Here is a 26,221-nt window from a genome sequence, read left to right as displayed (position 1 = left end):
GTTTCATTTTCACTTTTTTAAATTGACTTTTATAACTTTTGCCAGTTGAAGTTTCCTCAACTACTCTCAGCCTGAAGTACTATTTCAATTTCTAGTTATGTTTTAGTGTATCTACCTGTCCGTTATACCTCATTTTATAAAGCCCTAGGACTCATTCTGTTGTCAAAGTCTTTGTATATATTTAAGCTAAAATTTTATAAATCAGTTGCTCTTGATTACTAAATCATGAAATACAAATTCAGTTAAGTTCTTCTAAGTGCCTCCATGGTTTATTAATATGATGAATTTTCTTAAATATTTTTAGTGTTCCAATAACAAAACATAAACTATCACAATGATTACTAAGTATATTGTTTCCAATCTTTTAAAATAGCACCAAGGTTTATTAATATCCTTATCAGGTTTACCTGCAACCAACAGAGTAGGATCCCTAGCCCACTTTCAGATCTCATCCGGGTTTTTACTCTTATCTGAGCCCCTGAACTATTATCTGTCTAACCTGGAAATGCTTCTCTTTGACTTATTCTCATGTCTATAGACTTTTAAAGTCCCTTTCAGAGTGACGTCTTGGTGTAAGTTGGTTCTTTAGCAGTCTGTTTCAACTATGTTTTTATATTCAAATAGAATTAGAGTCAGAAAAGAGAAAAAATCAGTCTCACAGTTAAAACCATTCAGCTGGGTGTGATGGCACACACCTTTAATCCCAGCAGAGGCAGACATAGGTGGATCTATGCTTTACAGGCCAACCTAATCTGCATAGTGAGTTCCAGACCAGCCAGTGCTACTTAGTGGCACCTTGTCACACAAAACAAAACAAAAATAACAATCAGACATTCAAACTAATGACTGAAATTGCGTGGTGCCCCCATTATCTCTTCATGGTTTCTTCCTGCTGTTCACAGAAAAGAAGAGAAGAAGTGTGGAATTGATCCCCCTCACTGCACGAATGGTCATGGCCCACCTAGTGAACCACCTAGGCCACTATCCACTGAGTGGGGGTCCTGCTGTGCTGCACAGCCTGGTCAGTGAGAACCATGACAATGCCCATGTGGAAGGAACTGAGCTGTCCTCGGAGGTGTTCAGGAGCCCAAACCTGCAGCTCTTCGTATTTAATGATAGCACCCTCATCTCCTATCTTCAGACACCAGCAGAAGGACCAGCTGGAGGGACTTCAGGGGGTTCCCTCTCAGATGTGAGAGTCATTGTGAGGGATATCTCAGGGAAGTACTCTTGGGATGGCAAGGTTTTATATGGACCTCTGGAAGGCCGTTTGGCACCCAATGGAAGGAACCCCTCATTTCAGATTTCTGGCTGGCATCATCACACATGTGGACCTCAGAAAGATTTGTTTAACGGTGAGGAGGGAGATGATGTGCTTGACAAGTTACTTGAAAACATTGGCCATACAAGCCCCGAATGCCTTTTACCATCACAACTAAATCTAAATGAGCCTTCCCCAACCCCATGTGCAATGAACTGGGACCAAGAGAAGGCAATCATGGAGGTCATCCTGCGCCAGAGCGCACAGGAAGATGAGTATGTGCAGAGGTGTAACTCGGATTCTTCAGTAACGGTCACCAGCCAAGGGCAGCCCTCACCCGTGGAGCCCCGGGGACCCTTTTATTTCTGCAGGTTGTTGCTTGATGACTTGGGAATGAATTCCTGGGACAGAAGGTAACCAAGCTCTGAATGTTTTATCATTTCTTTTATATGAGGGTTATTTTATTATTATTATTATTATTATTATTATTATTATTATTATCATCAATTTGAGGTTAGAGAATAAGAAATAGAAGTTTTTCTGAATTTCAATATTTGCAGGTTATTTTTTTTAATTAAAGATAGAACAATACTGGTACACAGTTGAGTTCCAAATACCTGTCAGACCTTTGAAAGCATATGAACCATGCTTTTTTCTTCTTGCCTCCCTGACCATACTATTTCTGTTTTCATACAAAATGCAAATGAACCACAAATGTAAGTAAACCACTGTCTAGCCACAGAATTGATGAGGGATGTGAACTTGATGCACCTCAGACAAAGGCACAGGAGGCCAAGAAGAGCAGTTTTATCCAGTAGGTAGTGTGCGTATTGGAGGACACCTTAGAGAAGAGGGTGGGATTGACCTGGACCTGATAGTGGAGCTGTAAAGAGAGGGTGGGGAATATAGTCACAGAACTGGTATTGAAAACAAACACAAGCACTTGCACACGAGGGATATACTCGTTGACTAAAGAGCTTTCTAGTGTCACTAGATGCCAGGGGAATTGTTATGTTTCTATATACGCAAGGAAAATTGGGCTCATTTTGAAAGCTTCTGAATTAGTTACTTTTCTTTTGCTATGATAAAACACTATGAAAAAGGCAACTTATAGAAAAACAAGTTTATTTTGGACATATGGTTCCAGGTGCTTAGCATCCATAATGGCAGGGACAGCAGGTGACAGAAATGGCAGCTGGACCACAGCTGAGAACTCATATCTCCTACTGGTAGCAGGAAGCAAAGAGAGTGCACTGGAAGTTGCTTGTGGCTTCTGAAACCTCAAAGCCTGCCCCTAGTGTCAGGCTTTCTCCAACCAGGCCACATTTCCTAAATTTACTCAAATAGGACCACCAAGTGGGGAACAAGTATTCAAATACTCAAGAATATTGGGGGAGGGGACATGTCATTCAAACTTCTACAAGATCTGTCACAGTTCTTCAGTGAAGGAGATTGTAGATGGATCGATAAGGGCTATCTTAGTGTTACTATACTGTGAAGAGAAGTTATGACCATGAAAACTCTCATAAAAGAAAGCATGTAATTGAGGCTCGCTTACAGGTTCAGAGGTTTACTCTATTGTAATCATGGTGGGAAACATAGCAACATGCAGGCAGACATGGGGTTAGAGAGGTAGCTGAGAATTCTACATCTGGATCCTCAGGCAGCAGAAAGGAAGAGACCCTGGACTTGAGCTTCAAAAACCCCAAAGCCTACCCCCAGCGACATACTTCATCCCACAAGGCCACACCTTCCTCAATAAGGCTCAAGACTCCCTAATAGTGCCAGTCCCTAACGTCCAAGCATCCCAATACCTAAGCCTATGGGGGTCATTCCTAGTCAGACCACCACAATGTCTACATTTGGTATCAGATTAGAAAACAGCAGAGGTGGTTCTGTGGTCACATGATGTCTTCTTGCATACTTTTTTTTCCATGCAGGAAGAATTTTCATTTGTTGAAGAAAAATTCAAAATTATTGAGAGAGCTAAAGAATCTGGACTCGCGCCAGTGGTATGTGAAATATCATTTCTTGTCTAACTTTGTGAGAACATGGTATCAAATACACTTTCAGGAAAGGAAAAAAAAAAAAAGTACCCACAGAGAAACCCAGAGTGTTTCTGTAGCCCAGAATCTGTTGTGGTTTGGTTTGGTTTTTTCCATTCTGTTTTGTTGAGACGAGGACTCTTAAGTTGCCCAGGCTGACCTTCAACATACTCTTTAGCCCAAGTAGGCCTCAAATATGTAATTCTCATGCCTCAGCCCCTAAGTCGCTAAGATCATAAGCTTTCTTTAATCAAAAAGTTTTTAAAAATCCCATATCTTGTTCTGTTTTAACTTCATGGCCTCTTTTTCATGAATAACATATACATCATTGTATATATACATTAAAAGATATTGTTATTAGGTTCTCTTAAAGGTGTGTGTGTACATTCATGCATAAGCTTTTGGGTCCATTTAGTGTACTTTATATGTACGTGTGTTGAGGGCTGTCGATCTCGGAGTGATTTCTTCAGTGGTTGCACTCTATCGTCCCATCAGCTGAGTAAGGCACTCCTAACTCCTGAATCCTACCCTTCATTTATTTGATGACAGCCACTCTGGCTGAGATGAGATAGAATCTTAAGGCAAATTTAGTTGTCATTTCTGTGGTGGCTAAAGATATTGGGCACTTAAAATTATTTGTAGGCCACTTGTATTTCTTCTTTTAAGAACTAGTCTGTTCTTACACTAGTTGGTGATTTGATGACTTGGGGTTTGGTAGTCAACTTTGCAGTTCTTTATGTGTCCTGCGTATCGGGCCCTTACATTGGTTGTCAAGGTTTTTGATTTTCCTCATTCTATAGTTGTCTCTTGAGGCCCGTGAGTTTCTCTTGCTCTGCAGAAGCTTTTAATTCACATAATACCATTTGCTACTAGTTCTTGGGATTATTTCCTCTGCTCTCAGGAAAGCCCTGTCTACTCTTTGTGTAGAAGTAGTTTCCCTGTTTGACTCTAGCAGCTTCAGTCTAAAATACAGGTCTTTTTGTTTATTTTTAATTTGTGTAGCCCTAGCTGTCCTGGAACTCCATCTTTAGACCAAGCTGGCCTCAAGCTCAGATATCCAACCTGCCCCTGCCTCTGCCTCTCCAAGTGCTGGGATTAAAGTCATGTGTCAACTCGCCCAACTTTAAAATGTAGGTCTTGGAGCTGGTGAGATGGCTCAGTGGGTAAGAGCACCCGACTGCTCTTCCAAAGGTCCTGAGTTCAAATCCCAGCAACCACATGGTGGCTCACAACCATCCGTAATGAGATCTGATGCTCTCTTCTGGAGTGTCTGAAGACAGCTACAGTGTACTTACATATAATAAATAAACAAATCTTTTAAAAAAAATGTAGGTCTTTAGTCCATTTTGAAATAAGATGAGAAATAGGGAACTAATTTCATTCTTCTACACATTAAACAGTCTGTTTTTCACCCTTCTGTATGTTTGGTATCACTGTTAAACATCAGTGGTTGCACCTGAATGGGTTTGTTTTGAGTTCTCATCCATTGGCCTGTATGTTTGTGTGTCAGTGCCATGCTGTTTTCTAAGCAAGCATTTTCACTATCATTTGTGTTCAGATGACTTTCTTGTGGTTTTATTGTTTATTCTTAAGTAAATGCTTGGCTCAAGTCAGTATTATTTGCATATCAGGTTTGTAACTATGATATTTTTTGATGGTTTTAATACTTGAACCTATGTATGACAGCAACATCTAGTCAAATAGTAAACTCTACCTGAAATTAAAATAGCATACACACACAAACACACACACACACATCACACACCTTTAAGAGGACTTAATAGAAATAACTTTGCGTCACAAACACAAATGATACAATCTAGGGGCCTTGATTGCATGTTCTTTTGTTTGTTTGTTTTCTGTCAAAGAATTAAAGGGCTAGAAAATATAAAGTGCAACAGATAGCAGCAAAGAAACCCCAGGTACCATAGACAGAATTAGCAGTTGAAGAAAGATATTTATTGGGGGTGAGGAAACACACACATAGCAGACACATAGAGAAAAAGGCTCTCTCCAAAGCAGAGGAAGGACTTGGAAGACAAAAGTCCAATACCTTCTCCAGAGCTGGGGGTTTTAAACCTCTGAAGGGTTTTCCTCCCCTACCTTAGGGTTAGTCAGTTTGAATACAGACAGAATGATTGATTGGTTCATAACTGTTGTGTGGCAGGTCCTGATCTAGCCTGGAACTTGTTGAGCCAGTTTCAGTAGTGGGCCTGCTGACAGGAGACAGCTGTCAGGCTTTTCTCTCCAGTCAGGAAGCTGAGGAAGAAGCTAACCAACTTGGAAATTCACCATCTTTATTCCTAGCTCCTCTTCCTATCTGTCTGCCTACCAGGGAGTCTGTCTACCTTCTGGTCTCTCACTAAGGACTCAGCAGATAAAATCACATTAGGCTTACTTATAGCTCCGTGTCTTTTCACTCTTTCAGAAGCATGTAGAATTAAGATACATTAATTCATATAGACCATTTGTGGGAATCAAAAGTCCTTAGATTTTTTTTCCTCCTTTCCCATATATCCTTCAAATCATTCATAGCTTCTTAGAGCCACACACATATTGAAGCATGTACTATTTTGTGTGTGCTTTCTGGGTGTTGGGAATGTGGGAGGGTGGTTGTTGTGAGCCTGATTCCATCTGCAGAAGGTGGTGTGACAGCCTTTTCTTCTAGTAACTCTAGTGCTAAGCATTTTAGTATCAAGAAATAAAAGAAAGTATACAGGTTTAAATGATTCATTTATAGTTGTAATTGAAAGAAACCATCCTCAGGGCAGATCCTGCAACTCAGTATTTTAAATGTTTTCATTTCTTGACTCAAGTAAAGCTTAATTTGAATTTCAAAACCATGTAAGAACTGTTTTAGACCCTGATACTGCCATCCCTCCCTTCATTCTCTCCAGGACAGAGGCTGAGCCCTCTGGAACTTCCATGAGGGATTTCTGAAGCACTTGGGCACTTGCCTTACTCCCTCTGGTCCTTCCATGCTAAACAATCATTTGGACCCCCATCACAGCTTTTCTAGCACACACTGAATTGCTCCCTGCTTCTCCAGTGTTAAGTGAATGCACTGGTATCTTGTAATTGTAGCCAATTTGTTGAATGTTAATGCACTTTAGTTGCATGAGGTGCAATCGAATTAGCTCCCTGGGGTGCTGTTGCAGTAAAATATGGCTTTGGGTAGCTGATTGGCAATCTTCTGCCCTTTGATTAACCTTCACTTAAAATCCCAATTCCTGGACTTATGTCTGGTGTCTTGGCCTCTAAATGCACATCAATTTATTTAATGGGAAAGGATATTTTTCAAGATTGTCTTTTAAAAACCTGAACTCCATCTGGGGCTCTTCACCTGTAGGGACATCTGGCCTGTGCCATAGATTGGTCTGATACCATGCAAGAACACATCTTGTCCCTCAACTCTCAGGACATTTTTATTTATTCCTGGTATCAATTTATATCACTGTTGTGGGGGCACAGTGCCTTTTTCACATGTTTTAAGAAAAAGTAATCTTTCGCTAAGGTCTGTATACTGTGTGATGGCTGTACATACGAATCACTGAGGGTTTTCTCGACACTGTGTGGTGAAGGAAATGGTAAAGTCATGTTTTCCTTTGTTTGGTTTTTAAAATCACAAGACACACAAGACAGCACAAGAAAAAAGAACTCTTCTGGTCTATTCCTAGTAATAAAGAAAAAAATGTATTCTAAGGAGGAAGGCGACCTTGTTGATTCTATGTATATGTGTTCCTGAATTACCTGCCCCTCCATGCACTGGTTGTGCAGTTTGTAGATATGAAGTGCTGTTGATGTTGTAATTACCATTTCAAAAGCCTGGCGCTAATAAGGCCAGGCACAGTGTCTGCATCCTAGCAGGCTCTCTGCAGTGCTAATATTTTGTAGGATGTGAAATTTGATGAGTGTTTACAACTAAAGGTCACCTTTGCTCACACCCACCTCAGTGAATCCTCCTTCATTTGAGCTTAGCTTTTTGTGTTCCTACACTGAGTTAACGAGGACGCAAGAATGCAGGATGGAATAGTCCTGGGCTTTACGGATAAACACTGATGTATTTCAGAGAAATCGAAGGTTGGGGATTTTTGTAAACTGAATGCTAAGGAGTTTTAAGATGTAAAGATAGTTGCAGAGAGAAATCAAGTAACTATACCTTTGTTCTTTTGTTGAAACTGCCATCCAAGTGTCAAATTATTACAGTTCTTGTGATAAGCCAGTCAGGTTGTAGGGGACCCTTTTTGTTGTCCCCTGCCTGTTTCTCAAGGTAGTAAATGATATGGCAGTTTCTACATTCCCTAAGGTCTTGACAACAAGATTGTGCACTCTCTGTAGGGGTCATCACTACCAAAAAATGTATCCTCTTTACAGCATCTCTTTCCATTTCCTACAGTGGTACAGCCATGTTGTTTGTTTACATGTTCAAGTTGAGAATTGTTCCTTTTATTCTTTTTCTGTATTTTCTGGTTTTTTTTTTTTACGTGTATTTGTTCCATGAGAATGATAGGGGGACAAACAGCTATCTAATGAATAGGAGAGAATGTGCCTCCTCCAGTGATTTATATAACATTTTAGTTTAGCTTCCATTAGCCTTGCTTAATAAGCAGAAAAATAACCATGAAGAAGGAAATATTTGAGAATTTGTTAAAATATGGAGTCCAGATCTACCAATTTGGATGTCTAATCATATTACAGTGTTGAGATATTAAATAATTAGACAATAGAAACATTTCCGCATTGCTGAAGCACTTGATGCTTTTTCCTATGCAGTGTTGTCATGATGTAATGCAAATGAGAGAAGGGTGGGGCTGCTCCGGAAGTTGGGATCTAATTCTTTTACCATTGAGGCTACAGTAGAATAAAGCTCATGAATTGGTGCTGTCAAAGGAGTGGTTCTTGATTAAGCTTCATCTGAACAACACTTGAGCTTTTATCTCCAAGCTATCACCAAATAGCTTGGTAGGGTGCATCCCAGTTATTTTAATACCTTACACATTCAGATATATTGTCATGTATCTGGTCAGTTTAACAGAGACTTAGTTGAGCCCTTACTATGTACCAAATACTAAAAAAAAAAAAAATGGATTGGGGGTGGGCACAGAAGACAGGGCTCCTTTCTTCAAAGTGCAAATCATCTTTACATGATTTAACAGGAAACTACCACAGATCTGTCATGGAGCAAGTAAATAAAGAGCTTATATATCCAAAAGTATCCAAAGACTCTATGAAGAACAACTGTACATCATATATGGTATCCTCACAATAGTCAGAACACATCCTTTCACAAAGAAAATACCTAAGTGTTTCCATTTCTCAAAAAGACTTAGCAATGCCTTAAAGCTCTAATTGATACCTAGCCACAATATGTGTCTACTTGGAATGCTTTAGAGCACAATGTTCATCACCAAGCATGGAAAGAACCTGGTGGATAATGTACTCTGATAGCTACTGTTTTAGTGTCTCCAGTGTCTGAGGTGCAGTTTCCTGCTTCTTTAACTTTGTGTCTCCTTTTGGTCACCTCTGCAAAGCAGATGATACAGTAATAACACTAGCTTTCACGTGGAATCGGGCTTGCAGAATTCAAATAAGTTCATGCATCAACCACCATAGAATAGAAACAGACTGACACTTAGTGAGTGCCATTAGGAGTCATGCTGGCCATAACAGTAAAACAAAACTACACACACACACACACACTCTAACTCCTTTAAATTTAAATATTTATAGCCGCGAGACCCATAAGATTGCAGTGTTTTACATTGCTGAAGGGCAAGAAGACAAGTGTTCCATTCTAGCCAATGAAAGAGGAAGCCAAGCATATGAAGACTTTGTTGCTGGTCTTGGATGGGAGGTAATTAACTTCATTATGTGGTTGCTGACTATCAGTATTTAAAGCAGATATGAATTGTGTATGTTCTTAGTTGTATCTTCACATTCAAATGTAGCATTCATAGAATTCTTCAAGACTGCACTGACCTTAAAGTCCGTTTGCTTCATTTTACTATTCTATGTGTGGATGTTTGCTTCCCCTTAATAGCTTTTCATTAACTTTGTTTAAGAACTGTATAGTCATAAAGGCTCAGAGCTGCAGTTTGTGACAAAGGAAGACAAGAATGGCCACTGGGGCAGGGTGGTCGTGGGGTACTGAGAAAATATGCAATGGCTTGCTAAAAGAAACTTGAAGGAAGGCCTGGATAAAGTGAGGGACTGGAACTAGAATGTCTTTGGCTGTCACTGCAGTTTTCTATTGCACAAGTCCAGAATGAATGACAAGAATCCAGGTTTTCTTACTGAAAGGTCGACTAACGGATATATACACAGAGGCACATACCTGCCTCCAGTGAATGTAAACCCAAAGGAAAGCAAATCCCTAGAATCTGAAAAGTGATGTGGGTGGGAGAGGTGTATGGGGTGTGTGTGTGTGTGTGTGTGTGTGTGTGTGTTGGGTTTTGTGTCTTTGGTCTGTATATGCTGTAGCACATCCTGGGATCACAGCCAGGTCCTTGCATGTGCCAGGCAAGCATTGAACTGCTGAGGCAGGCCCTCCTTACATTTTTATAGTGGCTTTCACATAGCATGGTTGCAGACCTGTTTTTGTTTTTATGTTCATTTCTTTCTTTAAAAGTTAATTTCGTCTATCTTATATTTGTTTGTAATCAGAATGAAATATATTTAAATGAAAATTGTCCATTCTCTCAGCTCCCACTCCTGCTTAATGAATAAGGTTAGCTCACTTTTGACCCTCACCTTTTGCTCTGTGACCTTCGTCAGGTGGATCTCTCAACCCACTGTGGGTTTATGGGTGGTCTTCAGCGCAATGGCAGCACGGGACAGACAGCCCCTTACTATGCTACCTCGACCGTGGAAGTAATTTTCCACGTTTCCACTCGGATGCCATCAGATTCAGATGATTCTCTCACCAAAAAGGTAAGGGGGCTTCTCAGGGACAACAGCTCACTGCACTCGTGTGTAAGTGAGGCTCTCTGGGTCTGGATGGTGACCAAGCCCTGAAGCTGCTTTCCCAGGGTTCCAAGTCAGTGCCCTCTTCCTCTGGCTACAGTTGTAGTGAATCTAAACCACTAACTTAGCACAACTTTAAGGCCTAAGGTTAAAGACTAGGAAGAAAATGGGTCTTTAGCATGGATACTTTTGGATCTTCTTTCATGTTAATTACATGAGAGACAATAATTTTACCTCATGTTTGGCAAAGGCCATAACACATAATAGCCATTTTTGACCAAAAAAAAAAAAAAAAAAGAAAGAAAATAAAAAGTGCTGATAAGGCTCTAGAAAAGCATTCCCACACACACACACACACACACACACACACACACGTACACACACCACCCCCAAGGTTGCTAGGATGAACTGCCAGTGTTTGTCACAGTGACCCTACCTGCAGATACGTTGTTGCCCAAATGTCCCACCTCAAATGCTATCCCTTTGCTCTCCCTGATGCTCCCAAAGGAACTCCACCAAAGAAGCAGGGCCTTGAACTCCACAGCCTATAGAATGTTTACTTGAAAAAATCCTTGTTTTGGATGAGGAACACATTAATGGGAGAAAAATGTAGTATAGTAAGAAAACCACTCCTGTAAGTTTCTAGATGAACAGAGCATCCTAAAGCAACTGTGCTTTCCCTGTTGGCTAATGGGGGACAGCCTACATTCCAATTTGACACTCAGTCTCCTCTAACAGCACAGATGTAAGGAACTGAGGGCAGTATCTCAAGTATGAAGACTGTACATTGGGAGTGTGGTGGCATGGTTAGAGAGCTAGGGCCAGTCAAGGCTCAAGTGTATGTCTTAATTGTTTTACCAGCTTATACCTCTGGTTTTCCTGTATTAAATAAGATTGAAAATGGAGCCCATAGCACAGTACTGTTGAGTCGAGTAAGTAAGACAATGCCAGAAAAATTGCTTAGCCCAATACCTGGTAGGAACTCTCTGGCCATCAGCCCTCGTCATTGTCCACTGATGTGATTGATTCTTTTTCCCTTGCCCCATTAGCCAGATGATTGATCTTAGCTCATGGGCCCTACTGTATCTGCTTCATTTCTTTTGTCTCCCGTTTTGCCTTTTCACTACTGTAGCCACAGATGTCTGGACTGCATACATGATGAACAACAGTGCATGTGAGACATCATCAGAACTCGGGTCACAGACAATTTCCATAGTGATCAAGTGTCTCAGATGCATAAAGCACAATTTGCATTCAGAAATTCAGCAGCCTTTCACCAGCATAGCCCTGCATACTGCCTTGGCCTCCCTGGGCTGGGAACCTCACAGCTAGTGGGAGTGCTAGCCATGTGCTGGTTCCCACAGGTGTGAAGGAGCCGCCTGCCTGCCAGCTTGGGTTCTGATGGCTGCAGTGCTTATAGAAAGGAGGTTTCTGCTATGTGGTAGCTCACTGGTATTCTAGAATCTGGAGTTGCTTTACCAAGACCCCAGGCTGTATTCACATGTTTTATAAACATGGGGTACCTTGTAAATGTCTTCATGTTTCTCTGCATATTATTCCTATATTCTATAATTTTTCATGATTAACAATTACGTGTTAAAGACAGATTTACATATAAACTGTTTTGAAGGATTACTTAAGTAGAAAGGCTTTTTATTTTGTTTTTATACTATTTTCTTGACATAATGCTGCTATAAATAATGTCCCAAGGCTTGGTCTGTATGGGAGATTTCCCACTGTAATATTCAAAAAGCAGCTGAAACCTTTTGCAGCTCTAAGATTTAGCATCATTAACGATAAACCCTCTTTACCAGGATGTCTCACAGTCAGGCAAAAAAATCAGTCACGTAACAGCAGCCCCCGGTTCCTTGACTTACTCCAGCTAAATTGTCCCTAACAGCTTAAAAATGAGCTGCAGAATTCTAAAGTGATTCATGCTCTGTTCTGCCCCTGTCATGGGGGGACTTTTTCAATCCAGCAATGCGGTTGCAACCCCATACTGAACTCTTGATCCTTCACTGCAGAAATTTGTTAGCTCTAGCTAGATTAGATTTTTCACAGCTAATCTAACTGCTGTAGGGGTTTGCAGAGTGGGGACAGAGCTGTGCTATTGGATTTGTCCAATTCATTTGACTCCAGGACTATAATTGCACTTATGTCTTACAAGGCTTTTATAGCCTCAGGCTGGCCAGCCACATGAAAAACAAATTGGCAGTGATACAGTAGAGTGAAAGGGGATGAAAGGCCCACATTATCAGTCTCTAAGCAGCTCTGTTCTGGCAGGAAGTTTCTTGGTTAATTTACAAATAAAACTTAGATTTTAGGATGGGCACACTGTCAGCTGAACAATGGGGATGTCAGGCCTGACTGTTACTTAGTAAAAGTAGCAGCCGGGCCCGCTGAGGAGCCCAGATTCTTCAATCAAACAGACGACTCCTTCTGGAGCCAGCTGGCGATGTAATGCAATTAGTCGGGAAAGGAGGTCAGCCTATTAGGTGTGGACCATGACCAGTGTCACCAGTGGCGTGCAGGCGTGCAGCCTGGCAGCAGCAGGCAGCACAGCTCAGGCAGAAGGGCTTTATAACTCTGTCTGTCAGGACGGGGGATAGCAGGACATAGGATTGATTTCTTGAGGCTCAAGAGCCTGTTTGTTCTAAGCAGGGTAAGCCTTGAGGCCTTCTGGACCCTACTGCATAGTGGAAGTAGGAGCTAATGTGAATGCAGCTCCCTTCTAGGGAGGCATCATCTCCTCCTGAAGTCACATACCTCCAGTCAAGTTGGCTTGTCCCTGAGCAAACCTGTGGGTGGGCTTTTAACTTACAGGCCTATAATCAAAGTTCTGTAAAACTCACAAAGTGACATCTCTTTATTGAAATCCCCTTTGAATTGAGTACCATTTTAGGTTTCCAGAATATCCTCTTGTACTCTGATTTGGGTAACTATGCTATGTTCTGTTGTGGGTAGTTTGTCCACATCAGTTTCATTTGTTTGATGTCCTTGGGTTCATATCATAGGTACAAGAGGGTGTAAGTTTTGTACTTTTCCAGCTGTATCAGCCAATGGTTCCCGTGGCCTTTGCTCTTGGTTTTGTGGTTTAGTTAATTAAACTGTAACATGTCCAAAAATCTAAGGTGCATGACACTGAAAGCAGCTCTGAATGAATATTACAAAAATAGTTCTTCCATAATTGCAGAATTGCCACAGAGGGAGAAAGGGTCAATTAGTGTGGATTGCTCTCCTAATGCTGGAGTTTTCTTAGAATGCTGATGCAAATAAAATTAGGAGAGGTTTACTTGGGTTATGTAATTGAATAACACAATTTAGAAAGGGACAGAGCAACTGCAAAATTTCAGCAATCAGTGTATCATCTCAGAATAAGTGCTGTACTCTGCCCTTGTGGTTGAAAAGGAGAGACTGTTGGTATTAGGTGTGGCATTGTGTGGTAGCTGCAAGGTCGAACAGTGTCTGGTAAGTGGATTGTCTCCATTATGTTGCTTCTGCCAACAGCATAACAAGAAGAGTATAGGGTCAACTCTCTTTGGAGGATGAAGACTGTAAGCTGAACTTGAGGGTAGCCCTACTTCTTACAGTTAGCTCCTATTGCTGTAATCCCAAAGTTTCAATTAGCTCTAATCCCCATTTACCATAGAAACCCATCCATCTTGACTCATTGCTGTCACTGCAGAAGGACTAAGTAGCAAAACACTGCTCCAAGGTCTTTGGCCGTTGAGTTAGAAATGAGAAAGGCAGGCAGGCAGGAGTCAGTAGTGTCTCAGAGAATAGGGCTAGGCTGTAGCTCAGAGTAGCAGTGTAGAGCACTGTGCGTGCATAAGACTCTAGGTCCTATGTCAGTACTGCTGAAAGAACAAAGGAGAGAAAAGTGGGACTTGAGGGCCCCCTCAGCTCTGAGAGCTTGGCACCTTCGAAAGAAAGCAAAACCTTTGTGTTAGAGCTAAGTTGACTGTATTTCGTTTTTCTTTTTTGCCAGCTATCTTTTGAACCTTTAATACTTGTGTTGGGGTATAACAAGTGAGGAGGAAAAGAAAGATGCACTGGGTAATGTTTGCATTTACGAAAGTTGTTGACTCCATTGTGGCTTGTGTTGGGCTCCCACGGCTGCATCTTTCTGGAGCCCCTCTTCAGACCAGTTAACTCCTGTTCCTTACTCCATATAAGCACAAAAGTACAGGTGCAGGTCTCTGTACATAATTGATGTGTTCAGTCACTTCTAGAAGTCTAGAGAGTGTAAAATAAGCAAGCACTGCAACAAACAGCTGCCTTTGAAACTTGATGACTAGAAAAGAGGCCATGTTGGGTTCATCTTGGGTAGTCTCTGTGATCAAATCACATCTAAAAATTAATATCTATGCCAACATGTTTCAGATGTACTCGATTCCAGAGTGTATTTTTACTGTTTTTTTTTTTTAAGATAAAACTAGAACATAAGCTCTGCCATAACATCAGTTTTATTAGAGGGCTTTAAAGGTTGGTCCCTTGTTCCTTGATGGCACTCCCTGCTCTGAGGCAGGCACCTCATCCCTCAAGACTTCTAAGACCTTGCCTCTGCCATACATCATAACTTTAGAACTTTAATTCAGGCCAATATTCTCATCACTGTGTCTGTTCCTTTTAGTTATGCTTTAGGCTTTCTCAAATGATTTCTTTACAGCTATGGCCAGATTCTGTTGGCAGGCTCTCCACGTGAGCAGTTTATCAGTGATGTTCTTGCATCTAGCAAAGGTTTGCCCTAGAAGAGCTTGTAAAGGGTCTCTGAGGCCTTCCCAGGGCCTTCTTGAAGACACCAAGAATCTGTGGTTTTTTGGAGTTCATAGTCTCTTTATAAAATGTCAAAATAAGTGAGCTAAACCACTTGAGATATATCACTAAAATAGCTTTTGATGTGAGCTGAGATCAGGAATGTCCAACTGAATGCAGCAGAACATAAAATTGTAAATTTACTCATAGCAGTGAGAGAGAGAGAGAGATTTTGTTTATTATAAATTGATTGTATATCTTAGTGTGTACATACTGTGCCATTGAAATGCTACATACTATTATGTATAAGTTGAATGTCCCTGGCTTAGATCATCATGAGTAGAGGCCACTGTCTCTGGCCCTCTCTCCGGTGCTGTTCTGTGCACTTGCCAGATAGAGCATTCCTGAGCAGAATTCCTTACTTCTTGTAAGATGAGGTAAAGCTGGAGTTACTTAAAGTCTGTAGGAAGGGTAGACATCATTTGTGAGCACTTTGGACATCTTTAAATGCTAGATGCTAGTATGCCCACCAAAGTTAAGTTTTAATTTAAATTAAATATATTTATTTCCTTAAAATATAATTTCTTACCATCTTTATCTCAAAAATTTATCTCAGCACCAGTTTCTTAGAGATTGTCAACAGTTGTGTTGGAGTAGCTTGACTTATCTCACTTTGTTATTTCTTAATAACCACTGGATTCAAAAGCTTAAAGTTTTCAAGCAATAATGACTAGAAAAAGTGATGTCTTTTTTGTTGTTGTTGTTGAGAAACATTCTCAGCACTATAGGTTAGGACTGGTTTAGAAACAGAATTCTGGGTAAAAGAGACCTTAAAGACATCTTCCTCCATCCCACTGTAATGTGCCTTGGAGCTTCTGTGTGTGATATTAGAACCAAACTGGCATCCTAGCAGGTAGGCCAAGGTTTCACAGAATAGCACATTCTGAAATCCTGAGTATCATCAGTGTAGTAGCCTGATTTGGACTAAAATATTTTTGGCCTCTGAGTTTTCTAATTCAATTTGTAAGCCACAGCCCCTCATAAACTGTTGTTAGCACCTCAGTTAATAAAGAGCCAATTTGCTGTTGCAGCTCCGTCACCTGGGGAATGATGAGGTCCACATCGTCTGGTCTGAACACTCCAGGGACTACCGCAGGGGTATTATCCCAACAGCCTTTGGAGACGTTTCCATCATTATTTACCCAATGAAGAATCATATGTTCTTTATCACGATAACGAAGAAGCCTGAGGTACGCTTTCTCCATTGTCACCCAGACCCCTTCATTTGCTATTGGAATCACAGTCCTCAAAAACCCTGATAAATGTTACAGATAACTGTATGTGCTAAATGGGAATTTAATACAAACTGTGATATTCAAAAAAACTCTAATCATAAGCACAAAATTCCATTTTGTATTATTTGAAAATTATGTTAGAAAAATATATGGATTTTTAAGTAATTTTAATGTTTTAAAGTATTATAATTTTAAGGATATTATAATTTTTAACTGGGGCACATTATTAATAATAGTAAGAATTGATGGAACTCCATTTTCACTTAGTATTTGGGGAAAACCATGGGTCTACAATCCAGCTTTGTCTGACAGATGAGCATTGGTCACTGAGCCCTGACTGGTGCTGATTGCAGTCAATCCTGAAGGATTCTGGACATGTCCACAAAGACACTGGTGCCCTGAAGCAAAGCACACATGATGAGTATTAACAATCAAAGCACCTTGCTAGAGAATCAATTCAGCCATGTCAATTGGTATTGACCATGGGGCTGGCTGGAACAATCCAATGGTCTGTGTCCTGTGTACTAATCAGCTGCAGCTTGCGTCCTCATCATGCCTCTACTGGTATTTTAATCCTGCTGCTCTGTATTGACATATTGTGTTTTTAACTCATTAAGAAGAGTCTTCTTAGCTTTGAAATTAAATATATTAAGCATATAGGCCTTTCTTTAAGGGAAAAAAAAAAAAGACTTGTTTCCAGCCTGATAGTAAATATAATATTTCTGTACATCTCAGAATCACTCTCCCGGAGGAGCTCAGTGTTATTCTGCTGATTGTTCTTAAGCTTTAAAAAGCAGGTCATGAGGTTTGCTGTTCTAATTCGGATTTGTAACCTAAAGTGTTACATTCGCATTAAACGTGCTAATAAGTGGAAAAGTGCTTCAGATATTGCCTGGCACCTGGGTAAAAGCTGTTTCCATGTTAGCCATTGTTGCAGTTATGGTTGCTATCAGGATTTTTTATATATAGTTACGATCATAGTAAAATCAGTAGAGTTCTAAGTTTAATGTATATATTAACTCTCCAATATATAGGCTCTCTCAATCTAGGAAAACCTCATAAAATAAAAGACAAAAGATGTCAGAATTTATATTAGATATTGTGTTCCTTTGATTCAGACTCCTGTGTATGGCATGTTTTCAGCTTTGTGCTGTAAGTTAATGGCTCAGTGCTAACATCTGCGTTTGTCTATGAAGACAGAATTATGTATAAGAATTAAAGTGATAATTTTAATCTTAAAGAGTAATAGTTTTAGTACTTTTAGCTTTCAAATTTTTTTTAAAAAAATTCGTTTATAAGTAGTGTGGAGCTAGTTTTACTAGGTCATCTTCAGGATAGTCCTCTAAAATGTCAGAATGTCCTTTAAGTGTCCCCTTTACTTTTAAAGTGAATGAAGACCATGAAAAGCATTTCATTTCACTCTGCTGTGTCAAAAGTGACATTTCTCAACATAGCATGAGATGCATAAAATGTTATTTATATACTTTTAAATTTTTCCTACAAAAATGTTTAAACTTGAATAAACTTGGTAATTAATTTTGACAAGATGAATTCGGAAAATTGGTTTCTTAATATTTTAACTCAAAAAAAGCCTAAAGTGAAAAGAGAATAATGGGAAACTGAAAACTTAGTGTTGTCCCTACATTTAAAGTTACAAACCATTACAATGTAATAAAATTAATCCAGACATTTCCAGGGCAAGTGTAGCTGACCTTTTGTTCACCAACCACTGACCCCAGGGTGAATGCAAGAGGCTTTCGGAGGGAAAGTCTGTTTGTTTGGCTTCAGTCCCTGGTATTTAAATTGCATTCCCTAATCAAATGAAAAGGCTGTCCTCTCTATCAGGTTACAGAATCCATGGCAACATTTGGCCTTTTATATCCATAATGTTAGCCTTTTTGTTTGCATCTAAGTAGAGACACCTGGAGCAATGCTAACATTAACCGATTTAGCATTAATAGCTTCATTATATAAGAATTTCTGATCAGATAGCTGTTACTTTTGTTATATTGCTTCAGCTTGTATTGTTGTCATTTTTTATCTCCTTGCTTGGCAACCAGGCAATGATTTGCAAATTTTTTTTGTCTTGATTAATTAAGCAATATAATTATCAGTAACCGTGATGCAGTCTTTGCTCAACAAAGCTTCTGAGAGAAAACAATGGTAAGTCTGTTAGTATGAATGCATTCCACGCGTCCCAGATGCATGAGGATATTATGGACAATGAGGGGAAAGGCCGCCTGTGAGCGAGGACAAAGGGTGCCACGCAGACTCGACACACTGCACATACCGCCAGGGACATGCTGCGGGCTCCCTGGGACACAGACGCCTCGTTAGATTACAGCTAGTCAGCAGAGATTAATTCTCAGCCATTTGGCGCAATAATTTACCCATTTCCCAGTCTTTTAACTAGTGTTCCTTACCGTGGAACTGAAGGCTTTGTACTCAAAGGTTTTCTTAACCTTGTCCACTTTTAGGAATCTCCACAAAAATCATTATTTGTCCTTAGAGATTGTAGTAATACAGCTGCTTGAGTTGAAGACTGTTCCTTTAGAAGACAGAAGCTGCGTGTATTTCAGAGACTGCAGGTGGAATCAGCAGCAGGCTTTTCCCACCTGTGTATTTCATATGAATAGAGTGGGACTCTGTGGCCAAATACATTTATCTTACTCATTTCTGGGTAGCCATACTCCTCTAAGAATCATTTTAATCCCTTTTAGGAGAGGGAAAAAACTCATCAGAACACAAAAGTCCTGCTCATTGGATGGAGTCATGCATATTCAAATTGTACTTTCATTCACTTGGCCTCATTAATAGCCTATGTGATAATGTGGGGCTATTTGTAATACAAGCTCACAGGCAGCATTACTTCCAAGTCCTTTGAAATTTAACATATTTCGCTTTTTCATTCCATACACCCCCCCCTAAATATACAAATTATGTGACTGGCAAAGTCCGCCCCTTCTTAATAATGCCCCACATTTGTAAAATGCTACATTGGAGAAGCATGGTGTGCTTGTTGTGAGGGCACAAAATCCTCATGGCTGAGAGAGTCTGCTCACTTCACAAACATTGTATTGAACCTCTGCCTTTTTCTTTAAAAAGCAGTGTGCTTTGCAGCATTATTTCATTGTTAAAGTGATTTCCAAATAAGTCCATTCCCATCTCCATAAATATTGACACAATAAAGTTATGATCATAGAAAAGAGATGCATAATTATCAGACTTAAATTTTTTTTGCCTACTTTTATCTGTTAGCCATTCATGAAAGACTTGTCACAAGACAGTAAAGTGAGTGACCTAAAGGGTATGCAGAGCCCATTGTCTTGCCTTTTCTTAAGTTATCCTGACCATCCGGAGGGTGCTGTTAAGCCAGTGTCTGGCTCACATGTAGCTGGTGTGCGGGATGGAGATGCATGAGTGCATACAGATGTGTAGGAATGGATCCTTCTTCTGGGTGATGCCTCGCTCAGGACCTCTGTCTGGAGCAAGCACCTCGAAAATGCCAGTCAAAAGTTTAATGTGCCAGAAGTCACAGGAGCATTTAAGCTCATAAGACTAAGAAGAGGCCAGCTTGGACATCTATGCTTTTGCAAGGAAGTGTTTTAACCCTGCTGGAGTTCCCCCATTATACAGGAAGCGTGTTTGCCTTTGCTGTGTGGTTTTGTAAATTTATCTTGGTTTCACATTATAATTTTCTTTAATATTTATCCCAGCTAAACAACCCTTTGGCGATTCAGTCATGTACCTTAAATATTCTGGAGAATTCTCAATGAAGCAAATTAACTTTAGAAAATACTGAGTCATTTACTTAGAAAAGATCATTGAAAATACCAAAGAAATAGATTTTATTAAACTAACTTATGTGGATTGCTGCAATGTGTTCTGCTTGTGTTATTAACATTGATTTTAGAACTATGTCAAGAGGCAGCTGCTTGCAGGTATTGTTTTGAAATCAAACTTGCTAATACACAGGCACTGCTAAATAGAGGAATTTCCTAGATACTATGGATTTATATTATCACTTTTGTTCAGTTTTTGAAAGATTGAGTCACCCACAAGCAGATGTCAAAGAATAAAGAACATTTGTTTTACAAAAGGACCTTGAGAACAGACAGAAGAAAACCTGAAGCAGCACTGTATACTATTAGGAACTTAGCTCCTACCTCACAGGAACTTGGCTTTTGAGATCTGCTTTTCAACAGAATTTCTTTAAAAGTTGGCACCATTTCCCTGCTTCTGTCTTAGTCCTCCACACATCTGTCTTCCTCCTGTGGATTTGTCTTCTCTCCTTTGCTGAATATATACCAGATAGCAAACTGCAGGCCAGGCTTTGTGCCCGGAAGCAAGGTGGCTCTCATTCTCTACTCTTGAGTAGACACAACAGGAAGGAAACAGGCCACACTCCAGGCTCCTCAGGCAGCTTCCTAAGGCCCTGCACTCGAGTGCACATCTGCTGGCCAGTTTGCCCAATGTTGGAGTGTGCTGGGTTCCACTGTGGAAGGAAACACAGCCCACTGCCAAAGAGGTGTATTTCCTGGGCCAAACTGAAAGTTTAGGACCTTGCTTTTTGTTTTGTTTTGTTTTGTTTTTATTTCTCTTCCTTTTGTATAAAGCATGTAAGAAAGAACACTTCTATTTTTTTTTTTCTTTTTGAGGCAGAATCTCACAGAATCTTCCTGCCTCTGCCTCCTAAGTGCTGAATGGAAGGTATATGCTACCACACCTGGCCAATAACACTTACTTATTTTAAAAAAGTAAGTTATAGATGAACTTTCAAAGCATATTACTAAAGATAGTAGGAAATTGTTCCTACAGCTCTTTTTCTTACTTTGCTTGTTTTTTTATTTTTATTTTTCTTCTGATGTCTGGTCTAGCAATGTGGAAATAGGTAGTAAGGACATAAATAAGTGGCTGGGTAAATAAGTTTCCCAGTAGGAATGGGTGTCATAAAGCAGAGGAGACAGTGAAGGGATGAGGGGTACCGCAGTTTCTTTAGTTCACATAAATACCAAAGTACACCTGGGTAGAGGCCAAAAAACAAACAGGAAGTCTTGAAAGAAGCCTCAGAGAAACAGGGAACTACAGAGACACAGACAGTAATATCACATAGGATTTCTCTTCAGAAACCATGTTATCAAGAAGAGACAAGTTGTGCACTCAGAGTGATGAAAGAAAATACTACCCAGAATTCTCCACCTATGGAAATAACCCTTCAAAAGTAGAGAGTTCCTCAACCAAATGGCAACAGTGTTTGAGAGAATTCGTGGCCCATAGCTTATCTTGCATTTAATGTTAAATCCTTCCAATAGAAGGGGAAAATAGGGGGCACTTTGTCAGTAGAGTGCTTGTTACATAAACATGGGGACCTAAGTTCAGCATGATAGAGACAGGAGGCTCTCTGGAGCTCCCTGGGTAACCAGCATGGCTGAGTCATCGAGCTGCAGGGTCTGTGAGAGACTCTGTTTCAAAACAAAACTGTGAGAGAGAAAGTGAGTGCTGACGGCATACATTGGCCTCTGGCCTTCATACCCAAACACCACTGCATACACAAGAAGATACATGGCGTCTCGATAAAAACAAGAGCTTTAAAGAAGGAATCAGTGAAGGTAAAATGAAATGCACACTATGTTCCTCATAATAATAGCAACAATAATTCTAAGAGATAGATAGCAACAGTAATGTAAGGATTGAGCCCAGGGATTGGGAATGGTCCCTGTACTACCTAAGAAGGGGACATTTTGGCTAGTTATAAAAGCATTTAAAACTTGGGGCAACCTCTAAAAAGTGTTTAAAATATGAATTGTAATTGATATGATAAATGAGAAGAAAAATAGAATCATAAAAATAGTCAGATAAAATCATAGAAGACAAAAGTAGAAAACCAAAAAATGAAAAATAAAATAAAATGACTTATATTAATATAACACTTGATAATTTTCTTTCATAATTAGTGTTCTAAATATATGAGTTAAAAAGTAAGACAGCCCCGCCAGGCAGTGGTAGCACACACCTTCGATCCCAGCACTTGGGAGGCAGAGGCAGCCGGATTTCTGAGTTTGAGGCCAGCCTGGTATACAGAGTGAGTTCTAGGACAGCCAAGAGAAACCCTGTCTCAAAAACAAACAAACAAACAAAAAAAGTAAGACAGGCTGGAAGTGTAGATCAGTCATAGAGTACAATGCCCTAGGTTCATCTTCGCAATAGAAACAAAATACAGGCACTGTCAAAGTGCATAAAAAAAGAAGGAAATAATGCCCACAAGTCACCTACCAACCTACCAAAAACCTTGAAATAAAGGCAAATGAAGGATAGACCACTCATCAGAAGAAAGGTAAGCTAACAATGTCAGTCAACTTCAGAGCAATAAAAGTGATCAGGTGTAAAGGGAATATTGCATAGTGATTCCTGTGGATGGAGAGGCTCTCTCTGTTATCATAGTTAAGCTGAGACCCAGTGGAGCAGGTGTTTCAGCCCATCAAGTAGGAAGCAGAGAGGGCAAAGTCCTGAGTCAGACCTGACTTTTGAGAGCAAGGAAAGAAAGATAACCTATATGGCCATCGTCAAAGAAGCAAGAAGAGTGCTGGCAGCCGTGCAGAACCTCCTGGGTCACAATTGAGTCTAGACCAATATTCTGATTTTGATGACCTTGAGAAAAGCAGCAATCCGCTCCAGGCTTCACTGAGTTCTGTAAAAATGGGGCTATAGAATAGTTGGGGAAATGACATCCTCTCCATTACAGCTCCAAGCTTAGAACTCAGCCACAACCATTTAACTCCTTATCGATTCAGATGTTCCTAAGCTATTAGAACCCATCGACTAATTATGTATGTGGAACAAATCAAGTAATCAGCTTATTTCTAAGACATTCATTGAGTAGCCATGTTGTTTCCCAACAGGGCTTAGTCATTGGAAATTATTTACTCTGTCTAAGACCCTTGGGGTCTGCAAAATAGTTTAAATCAGCTTTTCCTCACCTTTCAGGAAACTAGCACAAATTCAGTGAGCTGTTTCCTGAGCAGCCCAGTCCTTAAGAGTGTTTCCCTTAAAGAGAACTGTGTACTCCTGAAGACACCCCTGTTTTCCCTTGCCATACCCTGAACCACAGAGCACATGAAAAGTGCTTCAAATGTAATGCGTTTACATTTCACAAATTATCTCATTGGGTTTTTTTTTTCCAAGCAGAAAAAGCCTCTTCTAATACTAAATTTTAATTGATTTACCTATCTCTCACTTGAGTATCTCAGACTTAAAAGCAGAAGTGTAAATATTCCCTTTCTGTTCATAATTCCTGTGGAATTCCCCCAAAAGAAAACCCTGACCAGACATTGTAGCTCTCAGAGATAGAGAGGTAGTTATGGGTTCCAACCTTACCAGGAAACCTCAGACAGTGTCCTACCCTTGGGCATCCCTGGAGTAGGAGCAGCCTCTGGTTTGTATGGACTCTGCTTTACCTAGAAGTTGCTTCATCCTTTCTGGCCTTTCATATTGATGCTTCTTTATTCCCAAAATTGTATATGATTCTTTCATCATTCATCATTACTACTTTTTGCTTTAGGTTTGCTCAGAAGGCTGGTAAGAGATATGGAAAAGCACGTTATCCGTAGTTCTAATCAACCCCTGAAACGATTTGTTTAAGTCCAGATGAAGCAATTCTCCCTTAGAGCAGCTGTGAAACCTCCTTTGGGGGAAGTAGAGAGTTATCCTTGACAAAGCGATTACAGGGAAAGCTGTTTTGATTTTCTCCAACCACTGACAACTCTCTTACCCCCCCATGCGCCCCCCCCCCCGTGCAGATGCTTTTCATAGTTTCTCTACTTAAGCTCGAAATCTAAAGTTACCTCCTAATTCACAGTTGTGCTGATCCTTGCCATACAGTTACCTCTTTCGTGGTGATTGTGCTTGTTAAGGCCATGGCTCTTAGCCTCTCAGACCTCTTCTTTACAACCATCGTTCTGTGCTGGAAGCAGATATTCTTTTACTGTGAAAGCATGGGTTCTCTATCTGACTTTGCCATTTTGGTCTCTAGCCATCTGACTTTCAAGGACCACCTAAAAATTATATCTGTATTCTCTCTATATAGATGCATACTATTGAAGGTCTCTTCATATTTGTGTGCTTCCAAATATTTATCCTGTATCCACTGGAAAGACAAAACATGAGAGGCTCAGCAGAAACTCAAATCCTATACCTTTGCATGACATTACTGTCTTCTTGCATGATAAAGTCAGTGCCAAACAGCCAGACACAAGATCATGGCCATTAATTTGTTATGAGCGCAATACCTAACTGGCCAACCATTGTTCAGCATGGAATAGATTTTAGTAGGCTCATGCATAGCAATAGTCTGATTCTAAAACCCAAGGTTGTCTGTGAAGTATTTGCCCACCTCTGCTTGGGAACATCAAAATGTTTCAACGGAGTCCTTGGGAGATTAGTTCTTATGTATCAAAATGAATTTTGTCCCAAATATTGTCCTTGCCCTAGCAGCTAGATACACCCATAGGCTGGTGTTGTTTACAGTGGTAACAGGTACTATGAACTTTGGGATCACTACTTCGCAACAAAAGCCCCTTTGTGTTTCTGCTGGCCAAATAGGTGTAAATCTGTCCTGTTCTGCACTGCAGCCTGATGAGGTTGATTTCCTTTGGGCTGTACTTTCTAGGTGTGTGCTTCTCCTCAGCCAGAGATGGGTTTCATTTAGTCATGAAAGGCATGGCAGGAACTCGATGGGTATTTTCTAACGTGCAGCTAGCTGGTAAGGAAAGCCAGTTTGTTAACAGTCATGGCTTTGGTCAACATACTAGGATAAGGCACTCAGGAATTGTTCAGAATGTTTAGATGAATAAAAGATTTGAATCCAGGTTCTGAAATAAAGACTAACATCAGAGGAACAGGAGAACAATAGTAAAGCGAGAGGCCCTGCCCACCTCCTTAGATCTAGAGCTAGACTTCAGTTTTCTACTAACCAAACCAAACAAAGACACCACGAGTGCCCGGGATATGCCACATCTCACAAATCAGCATCACCCCTTTCAGGGTCATATGTCTCAAGGAGCTCCATAAATGAGTTGTCAGTGATCATCATCCAGCATCGGAGGGTGGGACTCCTCCCTTGGTTCTGTGGCTCCTGTGTGACGGGCTCTGGTATCTATCTCATCTTATGCTGTAGCTTAGAACACACTTCCCTACAACTAAAGCAAACCCCTGCCCTACTTTTTCTAAGCACATCTTCATTTTCCTTAGCCTATTTCAACTCTGTATAGCTGTTTTTGGTTGCCAGCTGTTCAAGCTAAACCATGCACTGCATTGAATCCGGATTCTGAGATGAAAGAACAATACTGTTGAGTCTTCTCTTCATATATAGTAGAGGATATACGGGAGAAAGAGAGCCTCACATTTACTTAGACTACTTCTCTGAAGGTTTTGTGTGGGTTTTGCTCTGTTTTTCCTTATAAGACCCATTCCTCTGGATTTCATATTTTGTGATTTTAATAATAATAATGTATGCTCTTGTTTTCTTTTCTGGACAGTTGTTGCTGAAGATAGAAAAGTAAGTTAGTGAGTTCATTCTCTCTCTATTGACTTCTAGTTCTGACCATTTCCATGGACTCTTTATTATAATTATATTATATGATAGAATAGTTGAAATAAGGACTTTTTGCTTCTGTCCTTCCAACTTAAACACACACACACACACACACACACACAAACACACACACGCCTTCCTTTCTTTCTTATCCTGGCAAAACTCATTAATGGACATGTCCTCTCATTCACTCTGATGTATCAAGCTTGCAGTGTTTCACTATTGCCATAGTTTACTAAATGAGGGTTGCTTGTTTTGTTTTGTGTTTTTTGTTTGTCCTACAAAGTATCACAGAAACTTTATTCAGAGCACA

The 26,221-nt window shown here is 40.2% G+C and overlaps 1 protein-coding gene across 9 annotated transcripts in view; it reads left to right on the top strand.

Moving 5' to 3' along the window:
• Positions 1 to 26,221, top strand: part of Ralgapa2 (Ral GTPase activating protein, alpha subunit 2 (catalytic)) — a 272,379-nt gene that overhangs the window by 168,603 nt on the left and 77,555 nt on the right. For all 9 annotated transcript variants that reach the window (XR_374469.4, XR_374468.4, XR_866275.3 and 6 more), the window contains 5 exons: positions 903 to 1,674; positions 3,202 to 3,273; positions 9,037 to 9,160; positions 10,081 to 10,236; positions 16,116 to 16,274. Coding sequence is in view for 3 of the 9 variants with exons in the window: in XM_006499519.4 (XP_006499582.1) it covers positions 903 to 1,674; positions 3,202 to 3,273; positions 9,037 to 9,160; positions 10,081 to 10,236; positions 16,116 to 16,274 (1,283 nt within the window). In the remaining 6 variants the exon portion in view is untranslated. The remainder of the gene's footprint in view (positions 1 to 902; positions 1,675 to 3,201; positions 3,274 to 9,036; positions 9,161 to 10,080; positions 10,237 to 16,115; positions 16,275 to 26,221) is intronic.

This window comes from Mus musculus, chromosome 2 (genome assembly GCF_000001635.26).
Source record: "Mus musculus strain C57BL/6J chromosome 2, GRCm38.p6 C57BL/6J".
Lineage (NCBI taxonomy): Eukaryota > Metazoa > Chordata > Mammalia > Rodentia > Muridae > Mus > Mus musculus.
Note: the sequence above shows the minus strand (reverse complement) of the source record. Positions and strands in the feature narration are given on the sequence as shown.